Below are 24,505 nucleotides of genomic sequence, written 5' to 3'. Positions count from 1 at the left end.
GCTTTACTTCTCCGGACAAGCGTTTTTCCAGATGCCCTAAACAATCTGAAAGGGGATTCATCAGAGAAAATAACTTTACCCAGTCATCAGCAATCCCTGTACCTTTTGCAGAATAGCAGTCTGTCCCTGATGTTTTTCCTGGAGAGAAGTGGCTTCTATGCTGCCCTTCTTGATACCAAGCAATCCTCAAAAAGTCTTCGCCGCACTGTGCGTGAAGATGCATTCACACCTCTGCCTGCTGCCATGCCTGAGCTAGCTCTGCACTGGTGGTGCCCCGATCCCGCAGCTGAATGAACTTTAGGAGACTGTTTTGGCGCTTGTTGGGCTATCTTGGGTGTCCTGAAGACTTCTTCACAATTATTGAACCGCTCTCCTTGAAGTTCTTGATGATCCGATAAATGGTTGATTTAGCTGTAATCTTACTAGCAGCAATATCCTTGTCTGTGAAGCCCTTTTTGTACAAAGCAATAATGACTGCACGTTTCCTTGCAGGTAACCATGGTTAACAGAGGAAGAACAATGATTTCAAGCTCCACCCTCCTTTTAAAGCTTCCAGTCTGTTATTCTAATGCAATCAGCATGACAGAGTGATCTGCAGCCTTGTCCTTGTCAACACACACCTGTGTTAACTAGAGAATCACTGACATGTCAGCTGGTCCTTTTGTGGCAGGGCTGAAAAGCAGTGGAAATGTTTTTGAGATTAAGCTTGCCATGGCAAAGAGGGACTTGGCAATTTGCTTATACTCCAGAATGTCATGAAGAGTGATCAGATAAATTGCAATCATAAAAACTGAAGCAGCAGACTGAAAACAAATACTTTATTCTCAAAACTTTTGGTCATGGCTGTACAACTATAATCCATTTTCTGCTAGAGCAGTGGTGTCAAACTTGAGCCCTTCAGCTTTTGTAGGACTACATATCCCAGCATGCCCTGCCCCAATTGCAAAACTGTGCTGGGATGTGTATCTCCACTGCAGCTGGAGGCCCTGAGTTTGACACCACTGTGCTAGAGGATTAACTACTTCAGTGCCCTCCACTGAGACAGACTATTTGCTCCCATCCCTATTATCAGAATACTGTATTGTATATTCAGGAATATTTAGGAGCACATAGATATATCTGAGAGAAAAGTTCTGATCACCCAGACATAAATAAATGTGACAAGAACATTTGTAGTGGTTACTTAATATTTTTCCATGGGCTTAGACTCCATATTACTAGAACTTTTATGGTTAGATTAGATGTAAGAGGATATTACCCTTTTTTATTGAATAACTAATTTTCAATCTTAAACAGATTGATCACTATGATCTAATTCTGAAACACAACATTCTATGATGCTACTATTGGTTAATAAACCACTCATGGTAATCCTTTAAACCAGTGGTTCTCAAACAAACACTGTCTTCAGGACCCCACTGTTCACTTTTTCCATGTCATCCAGCAGGTACTCACTGACATTTTAAAAGATCCATAGCTGAAGCAAATAATTTCACTTGTGTGTTTTCCAGGTCTCCTCACAGAATTACACTGTTTGGGGTCCTGAGGACAGAGTATAAGAACCTGTGCTTTAAACGCTTCCAGTCTAATTGATATAAGCCTATCCATAATATTTGATGTGGGGTATTATGAGGCTTCTTTAAGATAACTTAAACATACAAAAATGTGTGACTAAAATGAATTTCCTAGCCAGGCACCTTTTATTCAATCTAATCTAATTCTATCATTGATATCTGATGGTGGCTAATTCCTCTGGACAGACATCAGATATGTTTCTATACTGGATAGCTCCAGACACGAGTTGAGTGTTGGCCAATTAGAATCTTGGCATTTTAAGCACTGTACTGTTCTTCATCTTCAATCTACAAAGATATATAAATGGTAAAATGAATTTTTAAATAATGTATCCACCCACAAAGTATTAACAAGGAGTCTCAATAAAGTGCCTTCTTGCTAACACTCACTGTATTGTAACCATTACCAAGATATTAACAGTAGTCTTGCACCCCTTTTACAGTAAATTCCCAGGTCTGACCTGGTATTTGAAACAAGTTTCCAAACCATGTCAAACCCGGGACATACCCCCCTTCAGACCAGGTCGGCGCCATCCACGGGTGTAGTGTAACTGGTCTGCCAGCGCTTGGAGACGACATCTCCAAGCGCCTAAAAACCCAGAAATCTCCATGCTGTAAAAAGGACCCAGGTTACCCTTTACATTGAGTTTACAATGGTTGTTCCAGTGTTAAACCCTGCAAGCTAGCCGGGTTGGATTGCCGGGTCACTCGAATCGAGAATCCAACCCTGGCACTTGACAGCAGCCTGAATTCGCTCAACACTGTTCGCAGACCCACAGGGCTGCATACAAAATTGGGGGAATCAGCCTAAAAGGGCAGCGAGATGCAGTGCAGTTGGCGACTTTTGAACGCCGTGGCAATGGCAAAACGCATCCAATTCGCACCCCTCGTGGATAATTGGATTGCCCCTATATATCTCACCAGTCCATAACTTAAGATTTTGCTGGTTTAGCGTTTTCTAATGTGTTATTAAAAATTGATCAATAGAAGTAATGTTTAATACTGTAGTGCACCACCTAGTTCGACCATTTATTTTCCTCTCTACTAAATATGGGATAATTTCCCACAATACAAAATAGATTCAAACCTGTGCATAATTAATGAAATCTACCAAACCTGACTTGCTGGCAATGCAGTTAATTATCTTTTGATATAGGAGTACTCGGTACAAGTGCACAAAACCATTACCTTTATTTTAAGTGTTAACGCAGAGGACTCAGTCATACACTTTTGACCAAAATTTTAAACTACTGCTAGGTTATGAAACAGCAATTGTTGGCAACCTGTTGTGTCTGCTTATCTGCTTAGCTTGTTATTACATTGTTAGGCGTTGTCACTTTCTCACATGCATGAGCTACATTTTAGCCTGAAGGTGCTTCATGTTTTAAATGGTTTTAGTTTTGCATCACTGGAAAGGCTTGCATCAGACCTACCCGTCTGAGCAGTAAAACTTCCCGCTTCTAGACGTGCAATATACACCACTGTTACCCTTTCCCTCCTTTGCCATCTGTAGGATTCTGATGAGGTTGAACTAGATACAACTTTTATGCTTCATAGAATAGAATGAGTATTAAAACACTGATCACAATAGCCTTCTGTGTGTCATGTATTGGAACTGCATTCTGTTTTAGCACATACATTAAAAAGATAGGACTGCTGCAATACCAGCAATCTGTTTAAAAAAAAAAAAAAAAAAAAAAAAAGGGGAGAAGTAATTTAGCCCCTAAATCGGAGCTTTACAAGCGCTTCCATTACAGTCCATGTTTTAAGAATACCCATTGCTTGAGCTCAGGTAAAACTTAATTAGTACCTCAATTGGATTTATCTGGACTAAAGCATAAATATCCTTAAAACCTGGACGGTAATGGCAGTTTGTGAAACTCTTCCTTAAACCCTTTCAACTCTATACATAATAATAAGAGCTGTTTTCCATTAAAAGTCATGCAGACAGTAAGTGGAATTAAGGGCCCACTTGCACAAAATTAAATAGAATGCTAAAGGCTTGTGGCCCATTTTGTCCAATGCCCGCATCTGCTAAAACAAAGCAGATTCTAATATTTGTATGCATAGCAAACCTCTGAGAAAAAAAACCTAACACCTACCCCTATTTAGATAGGTATTTTAATTTAAAAAAGCCTTAGAAATCAAACCTGGCATCTACTTTACTGCAACTAACACTCCAAAGCAGCTGTAGCCAGTCAATTCTCCCATCTGCTACAATATGCTTTACAATGCAATGGCATAATTACTATGCTGTGACAGAATTAGTGCAACAAAAGTTGGTGTAAGTTTTAAAGTGAAATTAAGTCAGAATTTCCACTGCAAGACATACTCTCCCACATATAAAAAAAATAAAAATCTAGTAAAATACACAGATTGGAAAAAAAAACAACCTTTATTTAGATCACATATGCTGAAGTTGTAAAATTCGGCAATCATTGTAAAGCTTCAGAACAGATTTTATACAAGCTGCTTGTTTCTCAAGATACCACAAGCTGTGCAACAAGTTTAGTCAACATGTGTCCTAATTAAAACACAAAATAAAAATAGGTCTAAATCAAGACCATTTCATCCCACTGTCCTACGCATTCTTGGCCAGCCAGGGATGTGCTTAGTTGGGTGACCGCTAAACACATAGTTATGTAAACATGTGCATCAAGCATGCTTTACATTAAACTGCTTTAAGATACAGATCTTGCCACACCCCATGCCAGTGCTTCCTGCAAAGCTTGAATAGCAGAATTCCTAGTAATGACAATTCACTGAACAAGTACTTTTAATTAAGATACAAAAAAAGTTTCACTTTCAGATGACAGGATATAACATACATTGTACGCTAGCCTACCGAAGTGACTGTTTAAAACAAAGAATTCCAAGGTGAAAAAAAATATATAGTTTGTGACAATTTACAGCCATAAGTCTCTACAAAATCCCAACAGTCTAGCCGTTCCGCTCTAGGCTAATGCTCCTTCTTGGGCTTCGGGATGTTGAGCGGCTGTAGATAGAAACACAAGTTAGAAGTTGCAGGCAATTCATTGGGTAGTTAAAAGCACTGTTATGGATACAGCAGTTCTGAAGGGGGCAATTCAGTTCCTGGACCTATTCAATTTGCGCTGTTACCCCAACTAGAGTATTCCTGCTTGCACCCTCCTGAGGTGAGAGCAGAAATCTAACTAAACTAGTGCCGTGATGCGGTTTTCAGACTTCGCCCGTGCACTAACAGCATCACAGGCGGCACTCAAGTAGGAGAAAGCTGGTTACCGCGACTAAACACCCTGCATCTCCTGTGCAGGACGTGAAGGGAACAATTGAAAAGCTCCGAAATGAATTCCCAGCGCTACTCAAATCGCACTGAATTGAATCACCCCCAAGTGTCCAGTTGTAATAAAAGTCCCCTTTTTATATCCAATACTTTGAAATTTCTTTAAATAAAAATTATACAAGTGCAAGGTACCTCTGGGTAACATCTATTAAGATGCTCAGCATAAAGTTCCAACCTAGAACATACCCACTTTAAAAAGCCTATATACAGATTTGTCCTAATACACTATGGCTTCAGTCACACCAAACAGCCTCTCACGGTACATGGGGGTGAGATATGGAATTCCCCCATTTGAATGGTTTAACACAAGGAAGGCACGCAACCAATATGGTCAATTAAGAAACAGTAAATTACCTACCTTCTTTTTGCAGAAGCAGATCTGGACTTGGATCTGTATGAAGATAATGACAAGATTAAGTTTGTGAAATTAGAGAAGTGCTCCAAGCATAACACGTTTAATCAGTCATTGAGAAAATGTATTGTTTAGTAAAATGAAAATTCAAATGAAGCAAGACCATTCCTAACACTTCAGTAGTGCATTCAGCCTGCTTTGAGAAGATCCTAACTGCACAATGCCGAATGGGAGAAAGTCAAAGAACTACCTGCAGGTTATAAAAATGAAGGCTGTCTTTAGTCTCACCTGGTTCTGGGACGTGACGCTGACCTGGATCTTGAACGAGACCTAGATCTAAAATAAAATAATATTCAGTCATACCAAACTTAGTGCATGTTTATGCTGTATACTGCCCCTTATTAAAGAGAAAGCCATGCAGACAAAAAAACAAAAACGACAAACACAAAAGCAAACCTATTAAAAAAAAATGTGCGGAACTTCCACTTACCTAGATCTTTTAACAGAAGGAGATCGGGTCCTGCGTGGAGTTCCAGACCTGGACCTACGAGGAGAAGCAGATCTTGACCTGCGAGGAGATGCAGACCTGGATCTATATGGGAAAGGAAAAATATTTTAGGTGCAAAGCATCATTTGCAACTATATGTCTTGTTTTTCCCATAAATGTGACAAGTGCATGGGCACCTGGACATACTGAAGAGCTTAGGACTAAATAGAAAAATTAGAAGTAACAAACAGCATGCGATGTTAGAACTGTAGCACTATCTGCAGTTGTGAGGCCAAATAGTCTACCCTTAGTACTCAAACAATGCTTACCTATTATAAATGCAGCCATTTGTATACACAAACAGCACTTGTTTAATATTAGCAAACTAAAACCTAGATTACAGGTGCATCCCACAACATTCATGCCAGACCACAGAATGAGGGAAAGTGTGCACACATGTGTCACCGGGGCAGGATGGAAAGATTTTAATGTATTTACAGAACTCACCTCCTGCCCCGGCTTCTGCTACGGGAACGAGTGTATCGCCTTCCACGGGATCTTGAGTGAGAGCGGGACCTAGATCTGAATATGTGAGATTAAGTTACTTGATGTTCACACACTATGTAACCTATAACCAGACATTTACCAAGGTCTGAAATCAGGAAGCCTATTTGCCTTGAATAGCTCTACCTAGAAGAAACTGGTTAAAAAGGAATCTTCATTTACATTAAAATTATAATCTAAATAAAAAGACTAGAATTTGTAGTTAAAATAAACCTTGCAAGTCTGCAGGTCGACCCTCTTTGGCCCAAGGTCTAGAAGATCTAGACGGTCTAGAAGGATCTATCAGCCGATCACTTCATCTACTGTAGGTCTTCAATCTAACGACGATCAAACTGACAGCCATATGAGCCAGATGAGGCTTGATTGACGCATGAAGGTTTTTCTAGGTGGGAATGTGGTCAATCTGTAGTTCTTTTCTAAACCGGAGGGGAGCCCCAATTGTAAGCCAATATTACTCTGTTACGGCGATCACAGTAGATCATAGATTTCATGGCCTCTACAGAATCTTAAAGGTGGATCTAGATGTAGGAGGCTTGAGGGGATCTGGCCTCTTATGCTGATCACCTCAAGGTCTAGCAGAATCATAATGTCGGATTTGCAAGGCGCCTCAGCATGAAATCATAAGGCTCGTGACATTCTGAATCAAGGCGACTGACTCAAACGAAGAAACCTGTAAGGTTTTGACCAGGTTGATTATTAATATATTTGAACAGTTCAAAGTAATTACACAAGCCATAATGCACCAGAACAGAAAAGCAGCAGTCCATAATCTCTAAATTGCTGCTACACCAACAAATCTGTCATACAGGCTACAGCTGCTGCTGAAATGTTTAGTTAAGATGTTGCTACATGGTTCTGGTGCTCACTTTCACTTTGAACTTCCTGTAATATATAGGCACATGCACTGTAATTTCCTCTAAAAGCTTAACCAAGACATGTCAAACAGTTTTAGGGCAACAGACAGAACTAATTTTACTTAGGAATTTGCAATTATGCGTTAAAAATAAAATAAAAAAAGAGTGTATAATTACACAATGATTGCTCAGTCCACAATTCAAAGGGAGATAAAATTAAAATGTTGGTAGTTTTAATGTAGGACATTAAATACTCAAGAGATGTAACCACAGAAACATCTTTGGGCCATCATCTTCATGACATTTTACTGCGTCCTTATTCCTTAGTCTGACATTTCTGCCCAATCACATGCTTGACATATCTGGATTTCTGCAATTTACTAATCAATTCTACCAAATCCCCTTCACACAGGACTATAACCACACCTAGAAAAATATTAATCTGGTCAGTGCTAATGGATTGTCAAACTTAAGAGTGAACAATGCTACATACTGACAGGACTGCTGCTTTAACATAATCACAGCAAACATTTTTAGTCTGAATTAAGACATGAACCTCTGGTTACAGCCAAACAAACATAATCACATACCTGCTTCTCCGGCGCCTGCTATATCTTTGACAGTCATAGGCATAGTGACCCTTTTCCCCACACTCATAACATCGATCACTGGGGTCAAAGGGACGACGGGCCGGGGGCCTATCATAGCGAGATCGGCGTGGCATACCAGTGGACAACTCTACTCGGACTCTTGAGCCACAGATTACTCTGAAAAAAAATAATAAAACATGCAAGTTCGTTTTAAGTAGCCGAGAGCTGTTAAAGAGCAGGCCATAGTAAATTCAAGGAAAAGCTACATCATAACAAACATGAGTACAGAGTGTTGGTCTAAGTACTTTACATCTGTTACTCTCAACACTTGCTCAGGAAAACCATAGGACTAGGGCATGTCCAATAAGGATCTGTTTAACCTAAATGGGGGAAAATTCACTTCAGCACAATGCTAAATATCCCCAAAGCTTTTCAATTGACTGCGCTGTGAAGTCCAACTACAGGATTTCTGCTCGCACCTCCTGTGGTGCGAAGCAGAAATCCGACTCAAGTGCCGGCCGCGATGCTGTTTTCCAGCTTAGCGGTCAGCACTGGAGAATCACCGTTATCACGACAAACACCCAGTTTAAGGCGCAGTAATAAGACTTCCTCCGACTTAAGCGGTTCTAGCGTGCTGAGTTTAATAGCTCTGGGATCTCCTTCCTGGGGCTATATAGCATTGCGCTGCATTGAAACACCCCCAATGCGTCAAAGTCAAGTCAGCCAACTCACTGGTTTTGTACTGTAGGGTTGATCACAGTTGATGGTAAACTAAATCATAAAATGTTTTAACTAAAGATAAAAACAAACCATCAATTGATACAACAACTACAGGAAGTCTTAACAGAGGCCCACATTAGCAATTCTCAAGTGGGAGTTTTTGGATAGATATATATATATATATATATATATATATATATATATATATATATATACATATATATATATACATATATATATATACATATATATACACACATTTTTTTTTTTTTACTAGATTCCATTTTGGACCAACACTCTGAATGCCCTATTGTGAAACTCCTCCGCACCAATCATAATAAACACTCCAATAGGTTCAAACATGCCATAGTTACTTTCAGCTTGGAGCACATAGTCTGACACCAGCAGAAGCACAATACATACTTTCCATCCAGACCACGCACAATAGGTTCAAACATGCCATAGTTACTTTCAGCTTGGAGCACATAGTCTGACACCAGCAGAAGCACAATACATACTTTCCATCCAGACCACGCACAGCGTCTTCAGCATCCCGTGTGTCCTCAAACTCTACAAAGGCAAAACCTGGAGGGTTTCTTGCAATCCAGACTGTACGCAGAGGACCGTAATAGCTGAAAGCTCGCTCCAACTCTCCTTTGCCAGCGCCGGTTCCTAGATTACCGACGTAGACTTTCGCCTCTGTAAGGAAAAAAAAAATAAAAATAAATAATTTTAAGAAAAAAAATAATAATAATTTAAATATATAGAAGATTACTGTAATAGTTAACAGGAGATACTGAACTGTAACTTTCCTACTCAAAGCTACTTGATAAATTACATTAACAAAACATACTATCATATAGGCATAACATGTAGCTTCACGAAAATTAAATCAAAATAAAGTTGTCAATAAATGTAACAGGTAGCGCCATGGAAGCATGTCATACACAGCACCTAGACAGAGAGGAGCAGAGCGGTAGCATGAGGGGGCACAAACAGTGACACACCCGGGGGTAGTACGGCTGCACGAGGCGTGATCCAGGAGAACCCCGCGCGGAAGGCCAGCAACAACACAGGCTGCTAGTGCCGACAGGCCTGCGGGGCTCACTTACCAGAGACTCGGGCAGCAGCTCAAGCAAAAAAATGTTAATGTATGTGAATACAGCGCAATGACTTACACGGATCACCAGACTGAGCGGGAGCTGTAGGCTCTAACGACCGGCCGCCATTACCAGAGTCCGCTCACTGCCACACAAAGCGCCAGACACGTGACTTGGGCGCACTATAAAATGGCGACCGCCGCTGCGTCTAAACGCGCCACCACAAGCAGGACAGGACCGATACCCTCCCCAGCTCGCACACCCGTTCCAGCTAGTCTCCCGCACACACCACCCACACTTACCTCCGCTATACCGTCCGTACCGAGACATAACAGCACCGCGCTTGCTTACACCGACTCCCCCAGCAACTACACGGAATCGGATGGATGGGTTGGGCTGAGCGACAGCGCCTCCCCGTCCTTATAACACAACCAACGGCCGGGCCTGCCGTAGAAGGCGCCGATTGGTGGAGCCTGGCTGACGTCTAAGCCACACCCCCTTTCTAGGAGAAGGTGTGTGTGTGTCCCTTAGTTGCTTAGTGACACAGCACAGCAGCCCGGCCGGCGGCCTCTTTGTGTGTAATAACACAACATGGTCGTTCGGCGCCTTTATTGTGTTCTTTGTGGGAAATTGATTAAAGATATAGAATAAGAATTGTGTTCACTGCGCTAATACAACATACAATAAAAAGTATATACAGTCATTTTCAGCTTCAAGTCAAGCTATCACTAGGCTTATTGTACCAGCACTTAATACACAAGGCAATATACATTGATAAAGTACCGTAATTAAAATAAATAGTTATAAAATATAAGAAATGGTACCATAAATAAAACAAAAATTGTTAAGCCAGTGGCTCCCAAACTGGGTGCCTCAGGGCACTTGCAGGGGTGCCATGGGTTGAGGGTCTAGTACAAATAAAATTATTTTTAGTGTGATAGGCAAAACCAGTGCAAATGGCTGCCAATCAAATTATGTGGACAAAAAGAAGCGCAGCCCTATCAACCACCACATAACTACCTAAGGATGACATAAGCACAATTTACTTAATTTAATATTTGCTGAATTTCTCAATAAGAAACTTTTGCCCCAGGGGTACCATGGAATATATGCTGGTGCTCTAGGGCTCCCTGATTCAAAAATGTTTGGGAACCACTGTGTTAAGGCAATATCACATCATATTTAAGGCTGAGACAAGGGACATATTAACGGCGGAGAGGGCCTGTGTGCAGCGGGAACCCTCCTCTAAGCAGCGCCCCACATCTTAACTTCCCCATCAGTCCTAAGGTCTATTTCTCACACGCCGGTTTTCACCGACCAGCAAAAATCCGGACAGTTTTTTCCCTGTGGAAATTTTCCTTACCCACACAGGTTTCATGCCATGTGTGATGGTTTTGCATTGAAACCATGGACGGCAGCCGTCCATTTCAGTGGATGTTTCCGGCTGTAACACGGTGACTCTGCCGTCTGAAAGGACCCATCCGTTCCCATACTTTATTACATTTTACACACGGCAATAAACTGCCCAGATTTTTGCCGTCCGGTGAGAACCAGCAGGTGTGAAATAGCCCTTAGGACAATTTCACACATGACGGTTTTCACCGGCCAGCAAAAATCCGGGCTTTTTTTTTTTAGCGGATCACTTTTAATAAAGCATGAAAGCAGATGTGTCCTTTCAGACGGCACGGTTGCCGTGTTACAGTCGGAAATATCCACTGAAATAGACGGCTGCCGTCCACGGTTTCCATGTCAAAGATTTGAAAAAAACAAAACATACACGGCAAAAGCAGCATGCACGGCACAAATCCGTTGTGTGTGAAAGGAAAATATCCACTGGAAAAAAAGAAACGCCCAGATTTACATCAGCCGGTTTGAAATAGCCCTTAGGGTGGGTACACAAAGTCAACCAACCAAAGTCAGATACCATTATGTTGAGCCTCTCAAAAATAAAACCGAATAACATGGTTTTAAAGAAGTGATTTTTGTATGAAACATTTAAATATTATAAGTAACAAATAGATATATATCTATCAGTGGTTCCCAAACTATGTTGCGTGGCTCCCTGGGATGTTGCAGGGGTGCCACGGGTTGGTAGTCCATTACAAAATCAAATTATTTATGGTTAATGTTATAGGCAAAACTAGTGCTGCTGGCTGCCAATCACAAAATATGTGGACAAACAGAAGTGCAACCATATCTATAACCACATAATGGAACATAAAGATGGCAGATGAGCACAATTTAATATTTTTTTCTGAGCATCTCAATGGGACAATTTTGGCCTAGGGAGGCCATGAAAATGCTGATACTAAGGCACCATAAATAAAAAAAAAAAGTTTGTGAACCACTGATAATGTAATTTTTTTTTCAATTCATAAAAACATAGTGGTATATTTACTAAGCAGTGTTTTTATAAAACCCTCGTCTTTTACAGATTTTGCCTGCCATAATTAAAAGGGCAATAGTAGTAAATGCAAAATCAGGCTTGTTTTGCATGTGTTATTGCCATTTTAAATCTGGCAGGCAAAATCTGTAAAAACGAGGGTTTTGTAAATCCACTTTTTAGTAAATATGACTCATAGTTAAATGATACAAAATTTCAAGCAGGATCCAAATGCTTTGCTATCAAAGCATCACAACCAGATGCACATATACAACATTTCCACCACCGTAAAGGGCCATATGTCACAAACAATCCCACCTACAGACAAATCCCAATTCCCATGGTGCCATTTTTGTTTCATATAGCATATCTACTTTTGCTTCTGACCCGATACAATGGCCAGTGACAGATTTAAACCACCCAAGTTTGTAAAATACTGACTAGGTGAAGTAACATAAAACAAATGCAGCCATACAAATGTATGCAACCATTCTACAACTATGATTCCGACACAGACCCCTCTCTAAAGGCAAAAACAGACCTGGGGCTACACATTCTCTAAACACAGTTTATCCCTAAACTAGAGCCCTGGGTGATGCTAGATGAGTGCACAGTGCATCCCGCGTGTACCTGCACCAGGAACTTGGGAGTTTATCAACTTTATGGCTGCATGTTCTAGGCAGTGTACGGTGAGTATTCTCTATGGGGGCAATTTAATTCCCTGTGGTGTGCGAGAATGTGACCAGTAGAGCTACATAACCGATTTTCCTGTGCATTCTATCGACTGAGAAGGAACTTTTTTAATGTTTGCGGCCACGACTTGCAGAGGAAACCGTCCGAATGCTGACAACTCATGATCATCGCTTTAAAACCCAGGACACCCATGACAATAGAAATTCTACTCCATACCTCCTTCTACACATTATACAAGGAACCTACTGCATTTGTACTGATAATGTGGATTAATATCCAAATTTAAGGACACATGGGTGCCCTACAATAAACTCAAGTAAGTGGACACCCTAAACAGCAGAGCCTACTCTTGTGGCGTAATCGGTGAAATACCGACAGTCGGGATCCTAGCGGTCATAATCCCAACGCCGGCAGGGTTAACATACCGACACTTCTTGGTCGATATGCTAACCTCCCCGCTAGTGCCTGAACCTAACTTCACCCCCCCCCCACCACCCCACCCCGTTACTTACCTTCGGCATCCCGGCGCCAGGATGCTAACCGGCGTCAGTATTCAGCACCGGTAATGTAAGCATCGGCATCCCCATGCATACTCTTGTGGCCACCTATTGGTCTCTGCAGCCACACTATATTTCAACATACTTGCCGACTTTTGAAAAAGCATTTCAGGGAGATTATGAAAGAGGTAAAGTGGATGTGTACTGCTACATCTGAGAGGGGCGTCATAAAATTGACTTACATTCAAATGTAAACGAGCACCAACACAGCAGTTGTTGCTCAGTAACGTCTACTTGTTGATGAAAACACACTGATACATCACTGTACCTTATAACCAATGCAGGGAAATGGCACTGATGTACAGTATAGATACCTTATTTCTCTTTTTCCAAGTATATAAAAACTACATAATAGGGGTAAGGTGCAATCAGGGAGATTGCTGCTATTTAAGGGAGTTTCCCTGACAATCAGAGAGAGTTGGCAAGTATGCATTGAACGAACAGCTAAGGGTGAATCCGATGCATTTTGCGCAGTATAGGAGGTGTGTGACCGTGCAGGGAGGTGGTGTAATAATGCCAGTGATATTTGGAAAGATGGTACCATTACAGAAAATAGCAAGGACACATTGCCAGAGTCATTACTATTACTGTGCAAAGCCATCTTTTTAAAGATATCACATGAAAGATGGTACCCGTGGCACTTTGCACAGGGAGGAGCCCTGCTTCACGTTACTTCTGAGGCTTGTAATGAGCGCAGACCCCAGTGTGTCCTGCACACCCTACACCCATTATAGATACGCCCCTGATGCAGAGCAGTTGTAACTATCATTGCAACCAGTTACTTTCTCCGACCCATAGTTGCCAATTCAACTTATAAACAAGTAGAATTAGGCTTGCTATTTTATTAATTTGCGTTTTCTTGTTCGTTTTTTTTCTGCCCAGCCGTGAGTAGTATTTTTTTGAGCTTGTGCTTATTTTGTGTTTGTATTGCGCAAGGGGCTGCCACTTGCCAGACAGAGGGAGAGGAGTCACATGGTCACTGACATCACACAGGTAAGCAGAAAGTGCACCCGTGGAAGTGAATGTGTGTGTATACACTGGTAGTGACTGAGGGAGGGGGTGTGGGGGAAGGTGTTGTCTGGGGAATAGAGGGCAGGAGCCATAAGACGGGGTAAAGTTGTAGGTGGCAGGGGAGATGGTTGGGGGGGGGATGGGGAGTCAAAACTATTGAGGCTGTTAAAAAGGGGGATAATGGAATTAGACAAGTGAAAGGAATGGAGGTAAAGAAGAGGGGTGAGAGTAATGGAGGGAAGAAGCATAGTCGAGTAAAGGAAGACTAGCAAGGGATTGAGGTATAAATATAGAGGCTGGTGTAGAGGTAGGAGAAAAGCAATGTAGGCAGATAAGAATGGGGAGGGGAATGAGTGAGATAGGTAACAATGATGGGTATGGGCAGTTAAAATTTTTAGGTTAGTGAAGAGGGAAGTTAGGTAGGTAGAGAAAGACAAAGCCACCTGTTCCCCTAAATAGTTTTTTGGGGGGAATTTTTAGGATTGGTCTTCGTCTTATTTTTCATTTGTAACCCTGTCCTTGTAGATGGGCAGGTGGGGCCTAACCCTTTCATCCTCGCTATAATAACCCTTTCACCCTCGCTATAATCACCATCCCCGCCCTTCGGCATCCCTGAAAGTTACCTACTGTAACCGCTACCACAAACTCAAGGAACTACACAAGCTATGAATATGGCTGCGTCATCTCTCCCTTCTGCCACATGGCACTATAGCCTCCCAGCCTAACGCCATGCCTAGTCACAGCTAATGTTACTCGGGTACACTTAGGTATTAATACTAATACGCTTACATTTCTTGTATTCGTTTAAAAATAAGTACTAGCGAGCAATACAGACACACAGCATAAACGTGGTATTACGGCGCAGCAGTACTCCTTACGTGATGTTTACCTACCGAGTCTCCTTCCGTCTGTTACAGAGACGGACAGACAGACAAAGACCAAACTACAAAACGGGGCGTTATGGGTAGCTGAGGCAGGATGTGATGACACAGAGGGAGGTGGTGTGCCGAGATATGGCGCTGGCACTGGGGCTGAGGCAGGATGTGATGACACAGAGGGAGGTGGTGTGCCGGGATATGGCGCTGGGGCTGAGGCAGGATGTGATGACACCAGAGAGTGGGGGTGTGCCGGGATATGGCGCTGCATAGTGTCGGGCGGGAGCATTGCGGCTGATGGTAATAATGGGCGTCTTACATATGGTTTCATGATTATTAAATTACAGTCGTTGAGTAAAACTAGACTGGGAAATACGATATTGTGCAGGTCATTCTCAATGCATCATGCAATGTATGGTATAGCAAGGTGGCAGCGTTATCTATGTGCACACACGGATAGTGTAGTGTGCACACTTGCTGTTGTACACGGGTTGTGTAGTGTGTATATACACGGAATGTATGGTGCGCGCGCGCTTGCTGTTGTACACGGGTTGTGTATAGTGTGCTCACACTTGCTGTTGTACACGGGTTGTGTAGTGTGTATATACACGGAATGTATGGTGCGCGCGCGCTTGCTGTTGTACACGGGTTGTGTATAGTGTGCTCACACTTGCTGTTGTACACGGGTTGTGTAGTGTGTATATACACGGAATGTATGGTGTGCTCACACTTGCTGTTGTACATGGGTTGTGTATAGTGTCCTCACACTTGCTGTTGTACATGGGTACATAAAAAAGTGCTCTATCCTAAACTTAATGTGACTAAGTGCATGAGAACCATATTTATCAAGCTCCTTTTTCATACAATTATGTATAAACTACAATATTACTGCTATTGGGCATATGTACTAATAACCGTGGAACTGCCATAATTATTAAGGTTCTGTTTTGCAGCGCAGAGTGTCATCTTCCGCCGGAGGCTGCGGGAGACAGTGGAAGATTCCTGCTGAGGGCGGAATTCAATTCTTTCTAGCCCCTATCGCGCCCGACAGAGCTATTCAATTCTTGCTCCTGTCGGGCACGATGAGCTGCCAGCGCTACATTTCAGCTCGCAGCCCCTGGGGGATGAGAGCTGAAATGTGCGAAAAGTGACATGTTTGGGCGCCCAAACATCACTTTTCGCGATCGCGCCCAGCACTTTGGTCGGGTTTAGCTGCTTTACGCGGCTAAACCTGACCTCTATGAGCGCGATCAGCACGAAAATCTTGGACAATTGCATAGCGGCCCGCGATCTCCTGTCACTTTAGACGGGAGATGCGGGCCGCGAATACAATTGAATTCCGCCCCTAGTCTCTATAGCAGTGTTTCCCAACCTTTGTCCTCAAGACACACCAGCAGTTCAGGTTTTAGTGATATCCTTGCTTGAGCACAGATGGCTTAAGCAAAATAACTGAGGTACTAATTAAGATACCTTTTGCTTAAGTATGGCTATCCTTAAAACCTGGACTGTTAGTGTGCCTTGAGGACCGTGGTTGGGAACCCCTGCTCTATCAGCTTAATGCACTTTAGTGGGGCAAAACTCAACGTTTTGATTTTCGCAGATTGGTACATAGGGCTGAGATCGTAGACCCCATTGATAATGGTGGTGATTGCGATCTTCTAATTAGCATGTTGCTGGAGGTTCCTTGAAATCTCCTGCATTGTTCTTATTAGTACATAGCAACAATTGAAAAAAAAAAAAAAAAAATATTCAGAAACTACACCATTTTATGGAAAAAAAAACCCTTGATAAATAGGCCCCTATGTACCAATTGCCTCATGCAAGAGTTTTCACAGAAATTGTCTGCAAAAGATTAATTGGCTTTTCAGACCTCATCATTTCTAATGGAGATTGTAGTGTAGGTGTGCACAGATGCTTTGTAAGCTGTGTACAACTGCCACCTTATTCCCCTTCAGGGAAATAGAACACCAACCCCCTTTTCCCTTTCTAGACAAAGACTACTCACCTGGGCGGCACTGCCTCCTCCTCGCATCTTGGCTTGCTCCCAGGGAAGAGGCAGCCTTGTTTTGAATCTAAGGGGTCAATCCAACTGTGTGTGAAGGGAGCGATGCGCCATTGCCAATGCATTAAAATGCAGGCAGTGGCACCGCATCGCGCTCCAAGCCCAAATTCGCATAATTTTGCTCTGAGCCCTATGGGACTGCGAGCACTTTTATAAAAATTCTGGCTGTCGGAAAGTGCGGCTAGTTCCGTATTTTCTTGCACCCGTGTGATCATCGCAGCTAATCGGATTGAGCCCTAAGATGGACAATGTGAAACAACTCTATCTTGGATTCACAAAGTTGCTGCCTCTTCCTTGGGATCCGTTCAGAGATGCAGGGAAAAGACGTATTCGTAGTGGCCAAATAAACTTATAATTGCTCCAGAATGCAGCTGTGAGTTACCGTCTAAAAGCCACTATTGCCTGTTCACATCTTTGAAGGCACATGCTTAAAATGTGTGATGCGTCCTGCGGTCAAAATCCCGAAGCCAGCAGCCCGATGGGTGAAGATCCCGACAGCGCCCGTAAGTATACTGTCCCCCCCCCACCCTCCCTTAGGGGTACCTAGCTCCAACCTCCCCCCCCAGGTGCCTAAACTTAACCCCCCCGGGGGTGCCTAACCCTAATATCCCCCTTCCCCTAGTCCATGGGTTTTCAACCTTTGCCCTCCAGCTGCTGTAGAACTACAGATCCCAGGATGGCCTGCCACAGTTTTAGCATGCTGTTATATCAAAACGGTGGCAGAGCATGCTGGGATGTGTAGATCCACAGCAGCTGGAGGGCCAAAGGTTGAAGACCCCTGCCCTAGCCTAACCCTCTCGGGGGGTGTCTAACCCTAAGTCTCCCCGGGAACCCTGAAACCCAAATCTCTCCCCACCCCATGCGGCTGTCCGCTCTTGACCCCCGGCTTACATTCAACTAGTTGATTGGTTGGAATGAAAATCCGGTAAGGTATGAAAGCAAATGACAATCAGCAATTTGCTCCCAAACTCCAGAAAATGGACAAAAACTGTTTTGAATAAATTTTTTAGATCAAACATTTAACAAACTTGTCTGAACAACCAATTTCATCTGTTTTCTGGCATTTAGGAGCAAATTGCTGATTGTCATTTGCTTTCATACCTTACCAGATTTTCATTCCAACCAATCAACTAGTTGGTTGGTTTGACAGATAATCTTTGTGTGTATGCAGCCTAACACTAGTGTGGTATAAGTGGACATGGTCATAATGTGGCATGCCGATTTATTTTTCTAGTGTTACGGTCCCCATACATCTGCGACGGATCGTTGCGCTGGGATCGGAAACGCTGCTCCGCTGGTCGGAAGTCCTCACTGGCGCCCATCGATGTTACGCGAAATTTTGAAGTGTTAAATTTCACTTGTGCCAATTCCGAACGTTTTTTGATCCTGATCGGCATATCTGTGAAATCCAGCATGTTGGATTTCACCGACCCTGTCATGCTGGGTTGCAGGATCGCTACATCGCGGCGATCCGTCGCAGATGTATGGGGGAGCCTTTAGTCTGAACGGCAGCCTAAACTTGTACATTTTTTTATATATATATATATATATATATATACACTATGCTCATGATAGTTCATAACTGCCAGCTGCCCTTACTTTCCAGACACCTAATAATCTGGTTTTTATTTTTGAGCAGTTGTATTACCATTGGTTCCTTTTTTTCTGTATGCGGGGTGTCATGTTCAGAAACTCCTCAGGATCTGGGTTTATTCAGTCATTTCTAGATTTGTGAGGACCTATTTAAAATACAATAAAAAAATGTTCCCATTGGTTATGGGATGTGTTATAGTCCCTTCTGTCTGTTACATGTTACTCAAACAATGCCATAGACAGCAAAGTGTTTCTGAAAATAAAATTCAATTAATTGCAAGTATTGTAGTTTATACATTTTTAATTTTTTTATTATTTTCACTTTTAATATTTCAAATGTAATATTTAGATTTTTTTATTTATTTACAGATTCTGCATAATTATCAGATCTAAAAACACTTTTTGTTGTCCAAGGTAAGATGTGTTTTTATGGATCATTGTGGCATTTGCCTTTTAGACACGTTACATTAGTGTAATGTACAGGAATGAGAGCCCGTGTGCTCACTCATTAATGTATACAAAAATGCAAAATACACTTTTTTTTTATTTTAAATTAATCAAGGTGGTGGTGTCTTGTTTCCTGAGAACATAAGGACAGGTTCATTATAGGGGTGGCATTTTTATGGAATGAGCGATTACTCACAGGCAATAAAAGCCCATATTATGTGCATTACCTTGCATAGCATTCACCTGAACTCATTCTGAGTACATATTTTAGTATTGCTCCATTGATTTAATCAGAGCCCATATTTATGTTCTTTCCTCAGTTTGTCAAAAGTGAAAAACTAAAGCATGACCAACTGGGTTGACAATACCCCTCTGGAGTGGCAAGCTTATGTCAACAAAGAGGTCAAAGTTACAGCTGACGAGAAGAATGACTACCAAGGATGGGTGGTGACCATCGATCCAGTGTCTGCTAGGTAAATAGAAACCATCTGAAATCCAATTACCATCTAAATAATTGTTGCTAGCTGAAGATAAATAGTATATAAAGATTTTGTAGTTATTGCCAATGAAAACAAAGGTCTTCCTGAATCTGCCAACAAACATTAAGTAATCGTGAGCACTCCTCCCATGAGTTCTCCACCTCCTAGCCTCAGGCAGTACAATTCAGAGGGTCTCAAGGTGCATACACACGTAACGATCTGTACCACCAACGACTTGAAAGATATCGTTCAAAGATATCAGCAAACACCTACATGACCAGCATAAGATCAGATTCATCATACGATTTCCCTACGATTCCCTGGCAGTCCTGGCAGCATGTTTGTTGTTTTTCTTAGCACACAATCTGTCGTAAGATAGATCCTGTGTCTCACAGGCTCTTAAGGGAAACAGTCATTGAAATGACTTGAATAGCTGCACGATGATGGATCGCATGAATAAAATAAACGGCACGATCTGCACACGATATGATGGACAAGATGTGCTGCACATCTGATCATAAGATCCGATTATAGGAGCTGCGGTAGCGCGCATCGGATCTTATCTTACTAAAATAATACACGATTTTCATAAGATCCATCTTATGACTCATCGAAAATCGGGCAATCAGCCTGAAATCATGCAGGTGTATGGCAGCTTAAGTCATCCTGCCACATCTCTGAACAGGCAAAATTGACAATATAGTCCAGATTGGATGATCATAGATATCGTTATCGTTCATGCGGGAACCTGCATCATTGGTCGTTCACTGAATTAAAAATGAACGATATAGTTATCGTTCATATCGTAACGATATATCGGTCCGTGTGTACGCACCTTTAACCTGGAATCTTTGTATCACTGCTTAGACAACCTTCACTGGTTAAAACCACAAAAAAGCTGGGACTGTGGTAACATTTTTAAATGAGTCGAACATATAGTGAATAGTTTTGATTTTAGGTGCATAGACAACATAACACGTGCTCTGAGATGCTTGCCATAAGTCCACAGCAAGACTCAAAGGCAAAAATGTTTTGTCATGTAATATGTCTTTTTTGTAAAAACAACTAATTTTGCAACTTCAGATGGCAAGAACAGGGTGGATCAGGATGTTTCTTGCTGAATTCAGGTTGGGTATGTTCATGGGCCTTGTATTGTTCTCTTGCAAAAAAAATAGATTTATTGGTGCTCAGGATTTGCAGCATACATACATACATACATACATGCATAGATAGATAGATAGATTGATTTCCGGCACAGGATATTGTTAGGGATTCTGATGGGTTGGAGAATGCACATTTGTGAAGGCATTCCTGGGTTAAGCAGAATATTTTTACATGTAATAAAAACCTTTAAATGCACAGTAGAGACTCAAACTAAATACAGTCCCAAGGTGGTCTTACTGTAATTATGATGGATATAAAGGAGGCTTGACCAGAGATGTCTAATAGACAAAAGAAAAAGTTGAAATTAGTAAATACTGTAAAAGGCAAGATTGTACTCTCAAGACCAGTCTGGAAAACAAACGAGGGAAACAGAAACTGTGGGGGGGAGGGTGAATGGCTGCTGAGAGGTCTGGGATGGTATTTAGTCTGTATCCTGATGTACACAATGCCGCCAGTCAAAAGCCTGGCTCCAGAATACCGTCAGCAGTCACAATCCCGGTGGCTATGATCCACTCTGGTTATGCCGCGTATTCACTACCAGATAACATAGAGCGATTGCACGATTACGACATCGTAATTGTGCAATCGTTCAGTAATCGGGCACACATCGGGGATGTAACTTTTGAAAACTACCAGCGATGTGCGCTCCCCCTGGTCGTTTCCAACATCAATCATCGCCCGAACATGCTGGTCAACCTGACGATAACGTCAGGTTGAGCATGTTATGGGATGATTGATGTGCCTACACTGAACGACTGAACGTCCAGTGTAGGCACATCACAGACTGAAACGACTGCACGAGTACAATGTCGTAATCGTGCAGTCGTTTCTATATCTGCTGCTAGCCCCTTTAGTCTGTGGGGGATAGGATAGGATACTTGACTACATGCGTCCGGATTACGCTGTTGACATTATCAGTGCCGGGATCACTTACCCAACTCTCTGGGATATATGGTGGGGAAAAGTGGAACCTCTGCAGGTCTTTTAAAGCCCAAGGTTAATGAAGGGAGATATAAGTATATAAGGGAGGGTTGATCAATATATTTATCTGTTTTCATGTGTATAAGTAACTGCACACAATGAACTGTCCTCTCCAGCTACATACAGCCTCTAATCTGTTCTAAATGGAAAATACTCATAGGTCATCCCAGAGGTTTCACATCTTGGCATTTCTGAAGAGTGCCAGTAAATGCACATAGTGTTGTTCTTGCAGGGAATTAACTTTGCAGAAAAATGTATTAAGGTATTAGACTGCTTTTGTCGAATTGCAAACCATCCCATACTTTTTATTTATTTATTTATTTTTACTTATAAAGATTTATGCAGCCAAGTTAGTTGTTTATGGAATGTCCAACTGTCTGCTGTAACATTTCTCTTTCCTACTAATAGTGTTGTACTGGCTAGCTTCGAAGAGGGTCAGAAGACATTGGTCCGGGTGGTCATGGGACATGCTGTGCAGAAAGTAGAAATATTGCAAGAACCAGATGATGTTACCAAAGAGAAACTTTTACATTTCTTTGGTCATCAAGAAACCATGAGAACCTACACAAAAGAGGATCTGGAAACCAAAAAGCTTAAATTGAGGAGTTGGTTGGAGCAAAACAACATTCCAGTTACTGAACAAGGAGAGTCAATGAGGACATTGTGTGTGGCTGGCTTATTAACCATTGATCCCCCCTATGGCCCTGACAACTGCAACAGTACAAATGAAATCATATTGTCTCGCATTCAAGGACTTGTACAAGGTTATATGACAAGCCAATAAGAGGCACTATTACACCACAAACAGCTGCACATCAACATGGAACTATTTGATACAAATGTCATGGCATATATTCCTGTATCCAAGAATGGGGACAATTAAATTATTAACTATCGCTGCTAGTTGTTGGCATATGAATTGTTTCCCGGGTGACGCATAGCCAAAAACATTGCAGATATTCCTACAGAGATATTACTGTACCATAATTCTTGGCAGGGCTGTTTCTAGGGACAGGCGAGTCGGGCAACCACAGGCTTGCGAGCCAATCCTTCCTGGCCCTTTGCCTCCCACCACTGCACAATAAGTGGCCAGACTAGCCCCCTGCTTGTCATTGCGCAACAGTACTGTACTGCCCAACCGCTGCTGCTGCTTAGAAGAGCCAGGAGCAGCTGTATGCACCCGGGTACACAACGTGACTGTCTCCCGGCTCCTCCCTATCAGAGCTGAGGCATGAGAGCATGCTCCGGAAGTTCAATAACGGAGCAGCAGCAGTGCAGAGTAACTGAGGCAGTGGCACCAGAAAGATTTTCACAGTGACCCAGCTGTAAAAATCCCCTATAATAATAGGTCAATATTTACAACTGTAACATTATATTGGATGGTGTTATGTACTGTTTTTATTTCTCCTTCCAATGGTTTTTGTGTTTGAAGCATCTTGTTTTTTTTTAGGCATTTACATTTGTTGTTACATGTCTTCATTTATTATTTGCATGTGAATAATTAAATAAAAATATAAAGAATATGAAAAAAAAACCCATACATATAGGGGAGGGATTACAGCTGAAAAACACTACAGCCTCCCCTTCCCCTTGAGGCTGGCTGGATTTCCTGCAAGGCCACACCCCCTTGTTTGGTGCGTGCAAGATTATTGTTAATTTTGAAAATCCCATAGAGGGGAGGGAACATTTTGAATGTTTGCATCATGAGCCCGATTGTCTAGAAATGGCCCTGATTTTTGGCAATGTGTGCATTTATGGACATTGACTTTCCCCCAAAGTTTCTACAGTAACCTATTCTCACTCGAATCAGACAAGAAAATATTCTATTTATGCCTCTGACATGTACAGTGTAATTGTCACAATCTTCTTACATCACTTAGGGCTCTATTTATTAACATTATTTTTACTAAAATAAAGTGAAAAAGGGTGTTTTCACATCCTTTTCACATTATTTTAGTTTCACCTACAGTTATTACAGGGTAATTGGAGTAGAATTTGTAATATTCTACTCCAACCCCTACGTATCACTTATTTTTAGTAAGCAGATCGCATTTCCCATAATTGTAATGGGAAAGGTGATGTCCTCCATTCCTCCGGTCAGCTGGTCTCCCATAGTGCACTGAGGGCCGGTCATCAGGTGACCGAGTCCCAGTGCAGTATGGGATATCACCTGACTGGATGCATGGAGGACATTACGATCATGCAGGTAAGTGCTATTAAATGGGGGGGGTAGCAGCGGCGGGTGGTCGGCACATTCGCGGGCACTTTGTCACGGTATTTTTTGCAAAAATACCATGACTAGGGAGCGAAGGGGATTCGCAGGGACAGAGCTTTATCGCAAGCTCTGTTCCTGCAAGGGATTTGTAGTAAATCCTTGTGCTATTGCCTGAATTCGCAATGCGAATTCAGTCGATAATATCACACTACAATCTGCATTCAATATGCGGATTGTAGTAAATGGAGCCCTTAGTGAGAGATGCATCAAGCCTAGAATATCACCAGTTTAGTGAAAATTAATATTCCATAACTTGTATAAACTAATCTGCAGTTGTATTGTAGCTCTGAAAAGTATTCATACCCTATAGGATTTGAATTCACTTTTTAACTTCCTTAGATAATGAAATCAGCATAAGTTTCTTCAGAATTCATTGCCACTGGTCAATGCATACATCCTCGCACACAAAATAAAACTAAAGC

At 42.0% G+C, this 24,505-nt stretch overlaps 2 protein-coding genes across 3 annotated transcripts; one reads left to right on the top strand and one right to left on the bottom strand.

Moving 5' to 3' along the window:
• Positions 1-3,950: 3,950 nt before the first annotated feature.
• On the bottom strand, positions 3,951-15,360 carry SRSF7 (serine and arginine rich splicing factor 7). Of its 2 annotated transcripts, none has more exons than XM_088477422.1 (8): positions 15,101-15,360; positions 8,982-9,162; positions 7,744-7,920; positions 6,243-6,317; positions 5,739-5,840; positions 5,537-5,584; positions 5,255-5,287; positions 3,951-4,569 (listed from the first exon to the last, which is right to left on the bottom strand). In XM_088477422.1, the coding sequence occupies exons 1-8, from the start codon at positions 15,351-15,353 to the stop codon at positions 4,515-4,517; spliced, it is 924 nt and encodes a 307-aa protein (XP_088333548.1). In that variant the 5' UTR covers positions 15,354-15,360; the 3' UTR covers positions 3,951-4,514. The 2 variants fall into 2 exon arrangements, with proteins under 2 accessions (XP_088333548.1, XP_088333549.1); XM_088477423.1 differs by lacking the exon at positions 15,101-15,360 and adding an exon at positions 9,866-9,974.
• GEMIN6 (gem nuclear organelle associated protein 6) lies at positions 15,209-23,552 on the top strand. Its single transcript, XM_088477425.1, has 4 exons — positions 15,209-15,382; positions 19,107-19,151; positions 19,505-19,657; positions 22,217-23,552. Exons 3-4 carry the CDS (start codon positions 19,530-19,532, stop codon positions 22,590-22,592), a joined length of 504 nt encoding a protein of 167 aa, XP_088333551.1. The 5' UTR covers positions 15,209-15,382; positions 19,107-19,151; positions 19,505-19,529; the 3' UTR covers positions 22,593-23,552.
• The last annotated feature ends 953 nt before the right edge of the window (positions 23,553-24,505 follow it).

This window comes from Taudactylus pleione, unplaced genomic scaffold (genome assembly GCF_031769625.1).
Source record: "Taudactylus pleione unplaced genomic scaffold, aTauple2 ptg000201l, whole genome shotgun sequence".
Classification (NCBI taxonomy): Eukaryota; Metazoa; Chordata; class Amphibia; order Anura; family Myobatrachidae; genus Taudactylus; species Taudactylus pleione.
The sequence above is the reverse complement of the archived record's forward strand: the minus strand, read 5'-3'. Positions and strand labels throughout refer to the sequence as shown.